The sequence below is a fragment of the Phyllopteryx taeniolatus genome, chromosome 3 (genome assembly GCF_024500385.1).
Source record: "Phyllopteryx taeniolatus isolate TA_2022b chromosome 3, UOR_Ptae_1.2, whole genome shotgun sequence".
NCBI classification, from domain to species: Eukaryota; Metazoa; Chordata; class Actinopteri; order Syngnathiformes; family Syngnathidae; genus Phyllopteryx; species Phyllopteryx taeniolatus.
In genome coordinates, this window is record NC_084504.1 from 4559573 (window position 1) to 4577961 (window position 18389).

An 18389-nucleotide genomic window follows, 5' to 3' on the forward strand; every position below is an offset into this window, starting at 1 on the left:
TTGGACTGCGGCTTTAAAATTCTCAGCCGTGTGCTGCCTTTGCATAGACAAATGGCCTCATTTGAAAGCTCATTTAGGCGACTACGCTGGGACTTTTATTTGGATAGAAAATAAGGAAATACTGTTTGTTCTCCAAAAACATTGAGCTGGCCTAAGGTCATTTTATAACGGTATCAAAATTGTGGAGATCACTGAAGTGTTCACAAAGGTTCATCCCACAGCAGATGGTTTAAGGATGAGGATTAAGACTTGACTCAGTTGCTCCTTCTTTTTGCAGTTAAAGGCCAAGAGGATTGATTGAACCATAATGGAACTCCCTGGGGAGCAGTACGCATCCAAACTAGGCCATGTCCCACTATTGTCAAACACACATTAGTCCATTACGTTGTCTAGCCTTGTCTTTAATAATACAGTACAATACAGGCCACAGTTGATTATTTAATTAAAAAAAAAAAGTTAGGATGGACATGGGGCAATTAAAAAAAAAAAAAAAAGCAGACCACCAGTTTTGTTTTTTTCTTTTTACTAGACTTTACACCGATCTAATCTGTTTGATCGGTATCGGCCAATAATTAGCATTTTATGCTGCTCGGCCGATCAGCTTTCATGTCATAATTCGCCGATCTGCTCAATGACGTCATCAGCTACGCAAAGGACATTTACTCTGCGTCGCGTAAAAGCTAGTTTATTTTTCGCCTTTTCACGTGTCTTGTGGGGTAGTACTGTAACTATCTGACAGCCAATAAAGTTTTTTTTCAATCTTGTCAGTGAATAAAACACGTCGTCGATGCGGGACTGTTTTGCGGTGTCTCAGACAAACGACAGGCAAGTTATTTGCAGTCTGTGCACAACTGAAGTACGTCGTGGGGAACGTCATTTAAATGCTTCAACACAACTAATTTGATCGGGCACCCGAAGAATGTACACGAGGCGCATGCCGCGTTCAAGCAATGCAGCTTGTGTGGTGGGGGCGGGGGGGAATTGCCAAACGGACGCAAACTTTGGACAACACCCGTCCATATAGCCGGGACAGTGAGAAAGTTAGAGTAAGCATGTCTTTAACAGTATTTGTTAAAGTAATTTGATTACAATAAAGTAATTTAATTACAGTAAGTTAGCACCCATTATTTCTATCATGTTGTAATGTTGATTTGACCTAAACTTATGTCAGGGACCCGATCCTTGAATGCCCCCTAGAGGTCATTGATGTTTTAACTTTTGTCTAAAATGCTAGAAGATGCAGTACTCATTATACAGTACAAAAGTGTATATACAGTAAATGAACAAGTCATATAAATAGACACATTGCTCCATCTTGTGATCGGTTATCCTTTTTTTAAACCTGCTGATCGGTCCCCAAAATCCTGATCGTGTAAAGCCTACTTTTTACCCTTAGGTCACACTGTGCTAGCTCACAGTTGCCAGCAGACTGCCTGGTGTCATTTGGGCAACGGACGACGAGAACTGAGGCTATCTTTGGCACATCCATACTGTACATGGGGTTACTGCATTTGGCTTCCTAACAGCTTGTGTTGGCCACTGAGGTTAAAATGACAACACATTAGGGCAGACTTATTAAAAATGCCGCAACATGACAATGAAACATCTGGGGGCGGGGGGAAACTGTTGATACATTAAGCTCTTAGTCATGGATTAGTTGTGATAATACGATTAAGACTTTTTCTGCATCTATAATAGGATTCTGTCACATAGGAGAAAACTTGCTACATTTGTTATTCATTGCTACAATTTGAAAGCTGGAAAAAGAAATGCTGTTGTCATTTGTTTGCAAGTTTAATAGGCCACACTTAAAGGCAGACATGGTTAGATGAATGGATACTATAAATTCATCATCAAGAAATAACCTTTGTTCAGCACTTCTTGCACTTTGTGAATTATGAGAGCGGTTGTGAGTGTTGGCATGTGGTACCAGTCAATCTCCAGCCTGAGAGCAGAGCTGTGTGTGAGCAGGCCTGACAGGAATCTAATCTGCAGCTTCCACATCTGTTTCCTCCTTTTCATAGTACATCCATTCAGTCGCACTTCATTCAGATCCTACAGAAAGCATTGTTTGGCACTGAAACTCTTGTAGATTTTGAATCTTCAGGTATATCCGGCATGGTAGTTGATGGACTGCAGAGTGGCAAAAATAGGTGGGATGAACATTGCTGCCATTTTATTCTTATTGAACCTTTTTAGGTTCTTCCTCTTCTTAGCTATGCACCACTTACCGGTACTTTTCATTTGCTGATGTAAAACTATTTACAGGGTTTCTTTATTTGAAACATGTTTACTGTAAAAGATTTTAGAAGCACTTTGGAGCTATGCTGTTTGATAGTCTGCTTGTAGAGGTTCCTCAGGAGTAAAAATTTGCGCCAGTGTTACTGCTCACTGAAGAATCTAAAACTGCGACTGGAGAACAGAATACAGTGTAGGGTTGGCAGGCTATGGTGGTACAAAACATTGTTTGCGCAATGTCAGTATCACTGTAGGGTGAGCAGAATTGAGTTTTCTCACAAAGAGATGGTTGTGACTTGTGAGGCATCTTTTTCATCTTGTAACCACATATTAAAATAAAATTCAGAAGTCAGTTACTGTATGAAGATCAACCACCTATCGGTTCTGAGTACAATGATTGACTTTTACACAGGCCAATGATGTATGAAGAGTGACTAAAAAGCCAGTCAATGAGAGTCACATTAAGGGCCTCATTCAGTCTGCTTCATTCTTTATTCAGAGTGTTTACATGATCCTGTAATGTTTATTGCATTAGCTTTGCTGTTCCCCCCCCCTAAAATTGGTTAATTAAAATGTATTGATTTATGTATTTTTAAAATTTAATTATCCAATAAAATAATTGGTTGAATGATTTATTGTGAAGAATACAAGAAGTATATTTTATTAATTGTTATAAAACAATTAGTTGGTTAAAATAAATATAAATTTGAATAACGTAGATCATTTTACACTTGAAACTATATGAGTCCCAGGATGCACATGTCATGGAAACAATGAGTCCCAGCCCTGGAACAATGAGTCCCTGCAATTTTATCATTACGGAATACAGATACAGTAATCCTCCTCGACATCACGGTTTTTGCTTCACAGTCTTGCTATATTGCAGATTTTTATTACAGTTTTATACTTTTTGTACAATATTGTTGTCATCGATTGCTCTTGCTTTTTCTCAATATACTATGTGTTTAGGCCTGCCATGATAGCAATGTTTTAGAACGATATATTTCCCCAAAAACCTTCATGATAAATGAGAGTATCGAAGTATTTTTATTTTTTATTTTTTTTATGCCACTGATATAATGATATTAGAGCATAATAAAGAATTGTGCACATCTTACAAATTCTGCCCTGGTAATAAAACATGAGAGCACAACTGTGTAATGTTCTCTCATTTACTAAATAACAGTAGGGCTGCTTTTCATTATAAATAAAAAGATAAAGTTATATGTGTTCAAATAAACTTAAGAAAAATAAAGGTAGTTTTCCCCTTTTCTGTTTGGCATCTTGCCACAACATTGAAGTCTCAAACAAATTAACAGATTTTATTTTAACAGCGGAACCGTTTAAGAGGTTATGTTTGTTCAAAACCTTTGTTTTGTTTCATAACGGCATTTCAGATCTATGCACTTTTTTTTTTATAAGTGCTCCGGGTGGGAACTATCCGCTGAGAAGTACATACAAAAATGACACTGACTATTCCATTTTAAGCACCATTTTCTTCCTTTATCGGTCATTTTCTAATCTTTCTCTGTCTTTAACTCAATTTACACACTGCGTCTCTTTCTCCCTCCCCTGCTATGTTTCTCCTCGTCTCTGTGTGGGCTGCCCGCAATCAGTGATTATGCCTGAGATGCAGATTTGATTGGGTGAAGGGGGTGGCTGAACTGGCATGTGATTGGTCAGTATGGTTCATCACTACCTTAAAGCCTGTAGTATGTTGTGGCACTCTGTATGTCGAGAATCATAACCTTTTTTTTTTTCTTTCTTTTTTTGGCAATGGTGTGCGTACGTAGGGCACTACTTCTGGGTCCGGAAAAATGAGAATCCATTAGTATTTTATTATTAAAATGAACTATTTTATATACACAGTTGACCTCATCTATGAATGACTTTGCTCATCTAGCTATCTTAAAAATCAAATATGGCCACATTGACCACAAAAGTTTGCCCATCCTGTGTCCATAGTAAGAGACAATCTGAGGAGGTGGGACCTAAAGAGAAATGAAAGTTATAGTGCAGTCTGGGCTATATTCTCCTGTTTGCACAAGTAATTGTATTCTCTATTAGCATATTTTCCCATCCAGACTGGTGAATTTAGGAATGAGTACGCAAATACCAAAGCGGTGTGATAAATTGAATTCTGAGGCTAGCTGTAAATCATGGAGCATGGAGTTATCAGTTTTCCAGATGTGTGACTGTCATTGAAATGCATGAGAAACATAAAGCGCCCTTTTAGTATGAAAATACCTTAGCCTACATAGCGGATGTGTCGTCGGCCAGTCAGGAGGTGTGCACCGCTCGGGCTAACACATTTTGAAGGAGAGGATGTGTTTTTTATTCTTCAGGATAGGACAGGACTCCAAAGAGAGGCACCTGTGAGTCAGGAGCCTGTTACAACAGTTCTGCGATTTTTTTTTTCTCCTTAAAAACTCTTCTTTTTTCCCTCATGCCTTTTAGAGCATTTCCACTTTTAAATATTTTTTGCACTGTACGCTGTTTTAATTGTACTTTTATTTTTTGCTGTCTGTTTTAATTGTTTATAAGCTGTTTTTTCTTATTTTTCTAAATATGCTTATATGACATGACATTTGTGTTTCTTGAACATATGATAGAAGATGTAAATTTACAATGTTGTTAGGCAGGAGGAATTTGTTAATTACGATAACTTTTACCGTTTTGTTCACTTTTACTTTTAAGCTCATGAGCACCCAATGAGCGCTTTGACTTGCACAAGGCAAGAAAATCCGAGGGACTTTTTGACGCGCTAAGATGCTTTTGCGATTGATAACCACCACCTTGCATAATCTAGATAAACACAACAACAGGAAATATCTAGTGACACATAGGCACATGCCCACACACGTGGCTTGTCCCAAAATTAATGCTGTTGTGCATCTACTAATGAGTAAGACATGCTTAATGTTTTTGTCAGCAGCCACATTTCACAATGAAAATAAACAGAATGCAGCATTGTATAATGAAGCGATGGCACACCTAAACCGGAAGAATGCCATTTTCTTTTAATGAGCAGTGTGAACAAATGCAGGCCTATAGGGGGCACAAGCCAGTGCAAACTGTAGGCTGGTCCCAAACCCGGATAAATGCAGAGGGTTACGTCAGGAAGGGCATCCGGCTTAAAACTTTGCCAAACAAATATGAGCGTTCATCCAAAGAATTCCATACCGGATCGGTCGTGGCCCGGGTTAACAACGTCCGCCACCGGCGTTGTCAACCTGCAGGGCGCCGTTGGAAATTCAGCAACTGTGGGTCAAAGTCGAAGAAGAAGAAGAGGTGGAAAGCGGGTTCTTCAGCAGAAAGAGAAGAGGAAAGCACAGAGCCTAGAACTGAATGTGGGGACTTTGAATGTTGGGACTATGACAGGAAAATCTCGGGAGTTGGTTGACATGATGATTAGGAGAAAGGTTGATATATTGTGTTTCCAGGAGACCAGGTGGAAAGGCAGTAAGGATAGAAGTTTAGGGGCAGGGTTTAAATTATTTTACCATGGTGGAGATGGGAAGAGAAATGGAGTCGGGGCTATTTTAAAAGAAGAGTTGGCTAAGAATGTCTTGGAGGTGAAGAGAGTATCAGATCGAATGATGAGGCTGAAACTTGAAATTGAGGGTGTTATGTATAATGTGATTAGTGGCTATGCCCCACAGGTAGGATGTGACCTAGAAGTGAAAGAGAAATTCTGGAAGGAGCTAGACGAAGTAGTTCTGAGCATCCCAGACAGAGAGGGAGTCATGATTGGTGCAGATTCTAATGGACATTCTGGTGAAGAAAATCATATAAGGAAAAAGGTAAGCTAAGAAGAAGTGGGACACTGAGAGGACCGAGGAGAGGCGAAAGGAATACATCTAGATGTGACACAGGGCAAAGGTAGAGGTGGCAAAGGCCAAACAAGAGGCATATGATGACATGTATGCCAGGTTGGAGACTAAAGAAGGAGAAAAGGATCTATACAGGTTGGTCAGACAGAGGGATAGAGATTGGAAGGATGTGCAACAGGTTAGGGTGATTAAGGGTAAAGGTGGAAATATGTTGACTGGTGCTAGCAGTGTGCTAGCTAGATGGAAATAATACTTTGAGGAGTTGATGAATGAGGAAAATGAGAGAGAAGAGAGAGAGTATGGTGGACCAGGAAGTGGCAATGATTAGTAAGGGGGAAGTTAGAAAGGCATTCAAGAGGATGAAAAATGGAAAGGTAGTCGGTCCCGATGACATTCCTGTGGAGGTATAGAAGCATCTAGGAGAGGTGGCTGTGGATTTTTTGACCAGCTTGTTCAATAGAATACTAGCGCGTGAGAAGATGCCTGAGAAATGGAGGAAAAGTGTGCTGGTGCCAATTTTTAAGAACAAGGGTGATGTGCAGAGCTGTGGGAAGTATATAAGAATGAAGTTGATGAGCCACACAATGAAGTTATGGGAAAGAGTATGGGAGGCTAGACTCAGGACAGAAGTGAGTATTTGCGAGCAACAGTATGGTTTCATGCCTAGAAAGAGTACCACTGATGCATTATTTGTCTTCAGGATGTTGATGGAAAAGTACAGAGAAGGTCAGAAGGAGCTACATTGTGTCTTTGTAGATCTAGAGAAAGCCTATGACAGAGTACCTCGAGAGGAACTGTGGTACTGCATGCGGAAGTCTGGAGGGGCAGAGAAGTATGTTAGAATAATACAGGACATGTACGTGGGCAGCAGAACAGTGGTGAGGTGTGACAGACGAAATTAAGGTGGAGGTGGGACTGCATCAGGGATCAGCCCTGAGCCCCTTCCTGTTTGCAGTGGTGATGGATAGGCTGACATATGAGGTTAGACCGGAATCCCCGTGGACCATGATGTTTGCAGATGACATTGTGATCTGCAGTGAAATCAGGAAGCAGCTGGAGGAACAGTTAGAAAGATGGAGGCATGCACTGGAAAGAAGAGGAATGAAGATTAGCCGAAGTAAGACGGAATATATGTGCATGGATGAGAGGGGTGGTGGGGGAAGAGTGAGGCTACAGGGAGAAGAGATGGCAAGGGTGGAGGACTTTAAATACTTGGGGTCAACCGTCCAGAGAAATGGTGAGTGTGGTCAGGAAGTGAATAAACTGGTCCAATCAGGTTGGAACGGGTGGAGGAAGGTGTCAGGTGTGTTATGTGAAAGAAGAGTCTCTGCTAGGATGAAGGGCAAAGTTTATAAAACAGTGGTGAGTCCAGCCATGATGTATGGATTAGCACTGAAGAAACAACACGAAGCAGAGCTAGAGGTGGCGGAAATGAAGATTTTGAGGTTCACTCTCGGAGTGACCAGGTTGGATAAGAAATGAGCTTATCAGAGGGACAGCCAAGGTTCAATGTTTTGGAGACAAAGTTAGAGAGAGCAGACTTCGATGGTTTGGACACGTCCAGAGGAGAGATAGTGAGTATATTGGTAGAAGGATGATGAGGATGGAGCTGCCAGGCAAGGGTGCTAGAGGAAGACCAAAGAGAAGGTTGATGATGTCGTGAGGGAAGACATGAGGGCAGTTGGTGTTTGAGAGGAGAATGCAGGAGATAGGCCTACATGGAAAAGGATAACGCGCTGTGGTGACCCCTAAAGGGACAAGCCGAAAGGAAAAGAAGAAGAGCAGTGTGAACACAGGCCAGTAGGGGACAGGAGTGGGAGGGGTAATTTTGACCAAGTCCGGCAGGGTTCGATTGGCCTAGGGCAGGGGTGTCAAACTCATTTTTGTCACAGGCCACATCTTAGTTATGACGTCCCTCGGAGGGCCGCTACAACTGTGAACCCATATAAATGAAAGATTACCTCATATACTGTAATTACATACAGTATACACAACACATTGATGCATAACCAGTTTTGAAATCAGAAGCCTATAAAAACCTGTTTTTCAACTATTACATTTCTTTTCAAAGTGGGATTGGTAACTAAAAAATGCTTGCAAATATCTCAATGGTATTACACCAGAACGCAATGAGCAATTTTGATTTGCTTTCGCGGGCCACATAAAATGATGTTTGACACCTGTGGCCTAGGGTGAGTATGCCCTGAATTAAAAGGGGGAGATCCTATACTCATGTCACACGAAATACAGCAGTTTTATTATCTTGAATTAAATTTTATTAACCAAAAATAATCCAACAGGTCTAAAATATATTTTTGCTGTGTTCATAAACCCCCTGCAATGGTGCAGTCTTTTGGTTGGTCGAGATCAGTGATCACTATTGATAAAATCAGTAACAGACTGCTGTGGTGTAGCTTCATGTTTGTACAGATTAAGATAACAATGTAATTTCCTCTGGTCCTCATCCATCAGCAGCTTGTAGGCATGCTGACAATTGACAAGCATAATAGCGTTGCTTTTTGCAATGTATTTTTAGATTCTGTGATCCTTTTATTGCTCATTTTTCAAGATTCAGGGAGCCATCCTCATTAATCACACTTATAAGCAAGACATGGTTTCAGGTAAAGGTCACTTCAAGTATGGTTATTTTTGAACAAGCAAATGTGATCAGTTTGATTGGTGTTGTACGCTAAATGCTAAAATATTTTAGCATTGACTCAAATATTAAAGAAGCACTTTGTTCACTTGACATTGACACATTTGAGCGGTTTTCGGAATGGGCTCCAACTAAGTCTACCTAAAACATGGAGGAATGCCATTCATCCAGCTAAGGTATGTCGAAGTTGCGTCTCAGGGAAGTGGGTGTCAAGCAGTTCCAGTCATAATTCCAACAGAGCTCACTGAAATGCAGAGGGAAAAGTGTTAATGGCATAGTCCCAATGTTGTCATTGCCATAGCATTATTTATTTCTGTTCTTTGCACTAGATGAGCAGGATGAGCACCTTTTATTCATGAGGGACCAGTTATCTCTTGTGCAAAGGCAAAGTTATATTTCAGAAAGTCATCCTGAGGCAGTGTTTCTAATCTCATTTCCAGCTATCGTGCCACTGCTTCACAACCAGGTGAAGATAACACTGAGATCCTGTTCCCGCCACTATCAATGCCAACTGCAAAATACAAATTACTACACTTTGGTGAAGGTGTGGTTCCTCTTTGATTTTAATTTGAATACTTCCAAATAGTTTTTAGCTTGTCTTCATACATAAGTAACTAGAATGGCACTCAGTAGATGGCAGTGCTCTATCAACGTTGTACAACTAGCAACTAAATTCTGGATCATTGTCCCAATAATAAAAGAAAGTGTATTACTGTATATCGTCTCTGGATCATAGAGAAGTCGTACCACAAAATAAATCAAAATCTGTTTGCAATGTTTTAAGTTTGTCACAAAAAAATATAAATTCCAATTTTGTTTGATTCAAATGTATTCAAAATGTTCAAGTTACGTAGAAAACATGCACACAACCATGACTTCTGTTGGGAGAGGTAATACAAACAGGACAAGTTGTTGATGTGCTTGTCCCATCAGAGGGAGCCAGAGCGAGTCAGTCGCATGATTTGTTTGGCACAGGTTTTGTGCCTAATGCCCTTCCTGACACAAACCACCTTTTTTTTTTTTAACTGAAAATGTATTGAATTGTATCTCCAAATGTGCGCAATCATTTCCTGTTATTATAAGAAACTTAACCAATCCCCACAATTTCACCGAAAAAGTTTGAACTATGCTTATTGGAAGATACTGTATGTGAATTATATATACTAAAAAAAGAATAAAGTATTATATACAATAGTTTAGTGATCTTCCATCCATCTGTTTTCTGAGCCTCACAAGGGTCGCGGGAGTGTTGGAGCCTATCCCAGCTATCATCGGGCAGGAGGCGGGGTACACCCTGAACTGGTTGCCAGCCAATCGCAGGGCACACATAAACAAACAACCATTTGCACTCACATTCACAGCTAGGAGCAATTTAGAGATTTCAATTAACCTACCATGCATGTTTTTGGGATGTGGGAGGAAACCGGAGTGCCCGGAGAAAACCCACGCAGGCATGGGGAGAACATGCAAACTCCACACAGACGGGCCCGGGGATTGAACGACGGTCCTCAGAACTGGGAGGCAGACGCTCTAACTAGTCGACCACCGTGCCGACTTTAGTTTAGTGATCTTGTAAAACATAATTGCAGTGCATTTTGGTTTGATGATGCATACGGGTAATATTGCTGAGCTAGTTTGCATGAACATCCGGTCAAAACGTCACACTGGACTACAAGCACAGAAAACGTAAAATTTTTCAAAATCCACTGGAAGCGGATTAGGCCTCAAATACTACAAGAAATACAAGAGAAGCATAAGAGAAAGTGTTTTACTTTTTCATGACGGTGGACCTCATATTTTGGTGTTTTTTTGCCACGATACATTATTATGTTACAGTAAGATGAGTCAATTTGCAGCAAAAACAAAAAAAAGTGTCAAAAGTATAATTGTAAATGAAAATATTTTCAGATAACTACAAGTTGGATAGTATTTAAGTCCTATTAATAACCTCATATCCTTAACAATGTTTGCAATTGTCAGTAAAGAATGAAAATGTGATAGGCACCAGCATAACGTGTCATATGTTCCGGGTTTTGTCTTCCCCCCCTGTTTCACACACACCTGCTCATGTGAGCATCTTCATCACCTGTGCCTCGTTCACCCTAATTACCCCTTGTATATAACCTCGTGTCTCATTTCCTCTCGTTGCCAGTTCGTTGTACCTTGTCGTCGCGTTCCAGCATTCCTTGTTTCCACGTCATAGATTCACAGTAAGACCTGACCCTGTTCCGATTATCGACCTTGTCTCTTTGCCTCATGTTTTTGGATACTGTTGCCTCTCTTGGATTGCCTGCCTGTGTACCGACCTATGCCCGTCTATTAAACCTCTCTTTTTGGAAACTGTCAATTTGTTTTGGAGTCGTGCATTTTTGGGTCCTATCCTCTGTTCCGTTCATGACAGAACGAACTGGCCAGAACATGGACCCAGCAGACTCAGACCCGGTGCGCAAAGCCCTTCAAGCGCAGGGTCAACGCCTCGCGAAGCAGGATGAGCAGATTGCCGCCCTCCACCTTCATCTAGAGGGACTGTCAAGGAATCAGGACAATATGATGAGACAGGTGGCCTCGCAGTTTGAACTTCTTTTGAAATTTTTTCAAGAGAAGGAGCCAGTGGGCACCACACCCAGTACTGCCACGGTATTTCCGTGTGAGGTAGTCACCATGCAGCCACCTGCCACCTCCGCTGCTGTCTGCCCACAGCTCTCTCGACCGGAGAGGTTCTCTGGAGAATCTGGGAACATTAAGCCGTTCATCACGCAGTGCGAACTCCACTTTGAACTGCAGGGAGCCGCCTTCCCCACCGAGCGGGCAAAGATCGCATTCGTCATTTCCCACCTGACTGGTCGTGCGGAGGCGTGGGCTACTGCTGAATGGAGCCGCAATTCCGCCGCGTGTCATTCATGGGCTTTTTTCGTCAAGACTATGGAGCAAATTTTTCAATTTTCCACTCCTGATCGTGAGGCAGCTCGCTCCCTTGTCACCTTACAACAAGGCAAGCGCAGGGTGTCAGATTACGCGATTGAGTTTCGCATTCTAGCAGCTGAGACTCATTGGAATAATCGGGCGCTACTCGATGCCTTTTTTCAAGGACTATCCCCCGCCGTCAAGGATCATTTAGTCCCGCTAGACCTGCCACCCGACTTGGACACTCTCATCGCTCTCGCCCTCAAGATCGACAGAAGGCTTTTGGATCGCGAGCTGGATGGAGATCGGCGGAGGGATGCTTCACCGCGCACTTGGAGGACGAGCCTCGGTGACAAGCCAAACCATGGCAGATTCCCTGCTGCCAGTCTCAATCCACTGGCTAGCGTCACCACGGATGAGCCCATGCAACGGGGCAGGTTCCGTCTCTCCTCTGAGGAACGTCAACGCCGGCTGAGGGAAGGGCGGTGCTTCTACTGCGGTCAGTTGGGTCATTCCGTGAGCAACTGTCACGTCAAAGTTGCCGGTGCCGGTAGCCAGGGCACGGGAGAGGTGAGTCTGAATTTCATTAAGGAAGACCCTACACGGGTTCTTCCTAAAGTGACACTAGGCTCTCCTGATTTATCTCAAGTGCCCACCTGTTATCAGGATATTAAAGATGTTTTTTCCAAGTCCAAGGCCAAATCCCTTCCACCCCACAGACCTTATGACTGTGCTATTGACTTGCTGCCTGGAACTACACCCCCACGAGGGAGGTTGTTCTCTCTTTCAGGGCCGGAACACAAGGCCATGAAGGAATACATAGAAGAATCACTGGCAGCCAGGATCATTCGCCCATCTTCATCCCCTGCGGGAGCAGGATTTTTCTTCGTGGACAAGAAAGACAAGACCCTGCGACCCTGTATCGATTACCGGGGTCTCAATGAGATCACGGTAAAAAACAGGTACCCTCTTCCTCTCATCTCCACCGCCTTTGAGTTCCTGGAGGGAGCCAAGATTTTCACAAAACTGGACTTAAGAAATGCATATCATCTAGTCAGGATAAGGGAGGGGGATGAATGGAAAACAGCATTTAACACACCAACGGGACATTATGAATATTTGGTAATGCCTTTTGGGCTTACTAACGCTCCAGCTGTTTTCCAGAACCTTGTCAACGATGTCCTGCGCGACATGTTGAATGTTTATGTTTTTGTTTATTTAGATGATATTCTGATATTCTCCCCGGATGAGGAGACTCACATTATTCATGTCCGCTCTGTTTTGCAGCAGTTACTGCAGAATCAACTCTATGTCAAGGCTGAGAAATGTGAGTTCCACCAGGCGTCCGTTTCTTTTCTGGGTTTCGTCCTGGCTCAAGGTGAAGTCAAGATGGACCCTTGCAAAATCGATGCCGTTATTAATTGGCCTACTCCACGTCACGCAAAGATGTACAAAGGTTCTTAGGGTTCGCAAACTTCTACAGGAAATTCATCAGGAATTTCAGTTCTATAGCCTCTCCTTTGCATGATCTTACCTCGCCACACAAACCTTTTGTATGGAACCCGCTTTGTCATGCAGCTTTTCAAAAACTTAAGTCGAGCTTTACCTCCGCTCCCATCCTTACTTTGCCAGATCTCAAACAGCAGTTTGTGGTAGAAGTCGATGCGTCTGATGCCGGAATAGGAGCAGTGCTCTCCCAGAAGTCTCTCAAGGATGAGAAGTTACATCCTTGTGCGTTTCTCTCCAAAAAATTGACCCCAGCTGAAAAAAATTATGACATTGGCGACCGTGAACTGTTGGCAGTCAAGGTGGCTTTGATGGAGTGGAGGCACTGGCTAGAGGGGGCACATACTCCGTTTTTAGTATGGACAGATCACAAGAACCTTGAATATATTAAAACTGCCAAAAGATTAAATGCGAGGCAGGCTAGATGGGCTCTTTTCTTCTCTAGATTTAATTTTACGTTATCATACCGACCGGGTTCTAAAAATGGTAAGCCAGATGCTTTGTCACGCATTTTCTCCGAGGAGAGTTCTTTGTCCGACCCTAAGACTATTTTGCCTAAGTCATGCTTCATTTCCGCTTTTGTTTGGGACATTGAGACTGCGGTTGAAGGGGCTCTGAAAGACATTCCTAGCCCTGAAGATTGCCCCGAGAACAGGCTTTATGTGGTTCCGACCTTAAGGGGAAAAGTCATCCACTGGGCTCACACGAACCGAACGGTATGTCACCCAGGCATTGCCAAGACGCTATCAGTGGTCGAACAGCGCTTTTGGTGGCCTAATGTTAGGAGGGATGTTAGCGATTACGTCAATGCTTGCCAGGTATGTGCTGCTAACAAGGCCTCTCATCAACGTCCTTCTGGGGAGTTGCGACCCCTGCCAATACCACAACGTCCTTGGTCAGACATTTCCGTAGACTTTGTTACAGGATTACCGGCCTCTAAAGGCAATACCACCATTCTTACAGTTGTTGACAGGTTCTCTAAGATGGCGCACTTCATTGCACTTCCAAAACTCCCCTCAGCTAAAGACACTGCCGAGCTAATGATTAATCAGGTTTTTAAGTTCCATGGTTTCCCCAAGAATGTGGTGTCTGATAGGGGTCCCCAATTCATTTCGCAATTTTGGAAGGAGTTTTGTAAACTCATAGGTGCTACCGTCAGTCTGTCATCCGGGTTTCATCCTGAAACCAACGGCCAAACCGAGAGGCTGAACCAGGACCTGGAGACGGGGCTCCGATGTCTCGCTTCACAGGAGCCGCGATCCTGGTCTCAGAAACTGGTTTGGGTCGAATTCTCCCACAATTCCCTCCCCTCTGCATCCACTGGTCTATCGCCTTTTCACGTTGTGCATGGTTACCAACCATCTCTGTTTCCTGCCATAGCCCCAGAATCCACAGTTCCAGCGGCATTAACCTTGGTGAGACGCTGTAGGAGGACCTGGGAGCGAGCCCGCCAGATGCTGCTGCGCCAGGGACGGTCCTACAAAGCCGCTGCTGACCGTCGGAGGACACCGGCCCCGAACTACAAAGTGGGTCAGCGAGTTTGGCTTTCGACCAAACATATTCCACTCCGGGTGGAGTCCAAGAAGCTCGCTCCCAGGTTCGTTGGGCCCTTCCCCATCACAAAAATAATCAACCCTGTCACCGTGAAGCTGAGGCTCCCAAGGTCTATGCGGGTCCACCCTACTTTTCACGTCAGCCTACTCAAGCCAGCCCGGGAGTCCCCTCTGGTCCCGCCTTCCAGGCCCCCTCCTCCCCCCCGGTTTGTGGATGGGGGCCCTGTCTTCTCTGTGAAGCGGCTGTTGTCATCTCGTCGGAGGGGCAGGGGGTTTCAATATCTGGTGGACTGGGAGGGCTATGGGCCTGAGGAGCGTTCCTGGGTACCGTCTGCGTTTATCGTGGATGATTCGCTCATTCGGGACTTCCACGTTGCGCATCCAGGGGCCCCAGGGCCGTCTGGGGCCGGCCGTTAAGGGGGGGGTACTGTCATATGTTCCGGGTTTTGTCTTCCCCCCCTGTTTCACACACACCTGCTCATGTGAGCATCTTCATCACCTGTACCTCGTTCACCCTAATTACCCCTTGTATATAACCTCGTGTCTCATTTCCTCTCGTTGCCAGTTCGTTGTACCTTGTCGTCGCGTTCCAGCATTCCTTGTTTCCACGTCATAGATTCACAGTAAGACCTGACCCTGTTCCGATTATCGACCTTGTCTCTTTGCCTCATGTTTTTGGATACTGTTGCCTCTCTTGGATTGCCTGCCTGTGTACCGACCTATGCCCGTCTATTAAACCTCTCTTTTTGGAAACTGTCAATTTGTTTTGGAGTCGTGCATTTTTGGGTCCTATCCTCTGTTCCGTTCATGACATAACGTTTGTGTACTCGGTGAGTCATAATTACTTAGATTATACAGTACGTTGTAAAAGGGAGTAAAGTTCAACCTTAAATCCCTCAATCATTTACAATCATTTCATTTGCTAATGCAACTGGTTTCTTTGTTTCTGTATGGTCTTTTCTAGTTGCTCTGTAGCCGTGATTTTATTGGTACATTCTCCAAATATTGCCTTGAGACGCCATCTTGAAACAAAAGTGGATCCATGTGAAGTCGGTGCACAGCAGTGTGTGGGTGAAACGTGCGGGAAAGTTGAGCGAGGTGCTTTCCTCCCCAGCAAGTTCGTAGACTGGGGCCACCTGGAAAGGATCTTCTTGATGAACATGTGGGAATCATTTAGACTTCCAGCCTCTCCCTCCATGGTTTGTCTCCCCCCTGTTTCCTCTCGCACTATTTTTCACCGAGAGCCTGGCAATAGGTACAAGTGACTCTCCAGCCGAACACTTTCTGGTGGAGGCCTCCCAAGGTGTCGAGAGCAATAAGAAATTCTTAGAGGGAAAACTGGCACATACTTTATACACTGTGTGATCAAAAGGGCAGGTCGACTAAGTCTTTGACACTTTTTGTAGTGAGTGGTTTTTAAATGGGAATGTGTGTGTTCTACTGGCCAAACTTGCCTTCCTTCATTTGTGTGGTAAAGTTTAACCACAAAGTAACTGTTTCAGACTAACCCTGTCATTTATATTGTTTTTACCTTTATATTTATAAATATAATTAAAACCTTGTTAAATATTTAACTATTTTGGGGAGAAATAGTCAATATTTATGATCGCTTTGCATTTTATGAAGGTATTTCTGTACTTTGAGAAAAGGCTGTACAGGAATCACAATTTAAATGTTCCTAAGAATAACGAGCTGGAGTAAGACCACAGAAATGGACTCAAACAAATCCATTTCACAGTTACCGGCAGAGGTGGGTAGAGTAGCCTAGGTGACCAGATGATACGTTTAATTATGGTGAAAAATCGATCGAGAAGGGGGCAACGTAGCTGGTATTTAGAAGCAATGGGCATGCTGGTATGTCATCACAGCATGTGACTAAAACGGACGAATCACAAGAGATGATTTCCGCGGCGTTCGATTTTTGTCGGGTGCGCGGCAAGCTACGCAGAGGCGCTGCGCGGGGCAATTCGTCGGTCACGTGATGCAATGCAGGCGTTGTCGGGGAGTGTAAAGAGGCCTTAACTTCTGATTTTTTTTTCTTTAACAAAGCATGAACTTCAATAAAATAATAACTAAATAAAATGTGAATATGCAAATTCTGATATTGCTCTGTGTGTGTGTGTGTGTGTGTGTGTGTGTGTGCGTGCGTGCGTGTGTGTGTATAGTGTGAGCGAGATTAGCACATACCCCAAGAGATGCATGTTTTACAATTACTCGTGATAAAATAGGGCCAATGCGGGCTACTATGCACAGCCAAAACAACAACAAAACATCTGCAATTTAGCGCAAGGTGTTTTCTCAAGTTAGAAGAGGGCTGAAATATTTGTATGGGGAGACAGTGGCAAATACTACAATACATGAAAGCTGTTGTTTTTCTCATCCAAATGTAAACACAAGTTACGCGCCGTTGCCTTCAATGGTAACGACAACCTTCCGAACATTGTCACCGCGTAGGCACGTCGATTAGCCGGGCTGGTTTATCTAGTGTTAATACCTATAGCGCTTAAATTGGTCACTTAAGTCGAAGTCGTAGTCTAAACAGAATGGTCACAAATTAAATAGTTGATAAATAAGCATCAATTGATAAATAAAAGTAGCGAGCATCATTTAGATCATTGTAACGAAGGAAAAGTACCATTTCTTCATAACATAAATACTAGAGTAAAAGTAAAATGTGTGCAGTATTAAAACTACTTTGACGAGTACAATTTACCCAAAATGCTACTTGAGTAAATGTAGCGCGTTCCTACCCACCTCTGGTTACCGGTGTGACGTTGATGTGACTAAAGGCCATAAGCAACTGCATGGTGGTAGAGATTTGCTTGGCTGTTTCCATAGCAACAGTTTTGTCATAACTGTGACATACCTTTTTCTTAAAATGACGACATTCAGCTATTCATTTCTACAGATGAAGGCACCTGGTAATGTACTTTTTATTTTTTTTATTTAATTTTTTTTAAAATATGGAATATGCTTCTCCTTGAGCCGTCACCTTACCATGGTGAAGGGGTTTGTGTGGCCCAGTCCTCCTTGGAGCTAAGTTGTCACAGGATTTTTACCCTTGGTAGGGTCGCCCAGGGCAAATACGTAGGTCCTAGTCGAGGGACCAGAGAAAGCATGGCTCTGAACCCTCTATGAAGAGTGAAATCTTTTGACTTCATTTTCCTTCTCCCAAACACTGCCCCGGCCTCTGGCTCCGGAGCCAGACCTCGCTCCATGGGGAGTGCCTGGTGGTCGGGTCTGCAAACATGGGGCCTGGCCGTGCACAAATGTTTAAAATCGCAGACGACCATGCACAAAACTGCCCTAGGTGAAACCGTGGAGAATGACCCCCGGACGGTTTTGAGGAAATTCTGCCCCATTCAGCATCTCAGTAGGGAGAAGCAGTGCACCATCAACACTGTGTGTGGCCCCGATCCACCCACAGTTCCTAACGCTATGAGAATCAGCACCTCCAAATCTGAGGCCATGGTCATTAGTGAAGGTGGAGGAGTGCAAATATCATGGGGTCTTGTTTATGAGGGGGAGAAGGATCGACAGGTGGATTGGCGCACCGTCTGCAGTGATGCGGACTCCACATCGGTCTGTTGTGGTGAAGCAGCTAACCCGCAAGGCAAAGCTCTCGATTTACCATTCGATGTACGTTCCCACACTTGCTTTTGGTCGCGAGCTGTGGGTTGTGACTGAAAGAACAAGATA

The 18389-nt window shown here is 43.5% G+C and overlaps 2 protein-coding genes across 7 annotated transcripts in view; both read left to right on the forward strand.

Annotated features, from left to right (window-relative positions):
- zdhhc8b (zinc finger DHHC-type palmitoyltransferase 8b) overlaps nt 1-18389 on the forward strand; it is a 75326-nt gene that overhangs the window by 2448 nt on the left and 54489 nt on the right. The window lies entirely within an intron of this gene.
- LOC133474672 (uncharacterized) lies at nt 6-13238 on the forward strand. The gene has a single exon (XM_061766554.1). It carries the CDS (start codon nt 10984-10986, stop codon nt 13093-13095), a length of 2112 nt encoding a protein of 703 aa, XP_061622538.1. The 5' UTR covers nt 6-10983; the 3' UTR covers nt 13096-13238.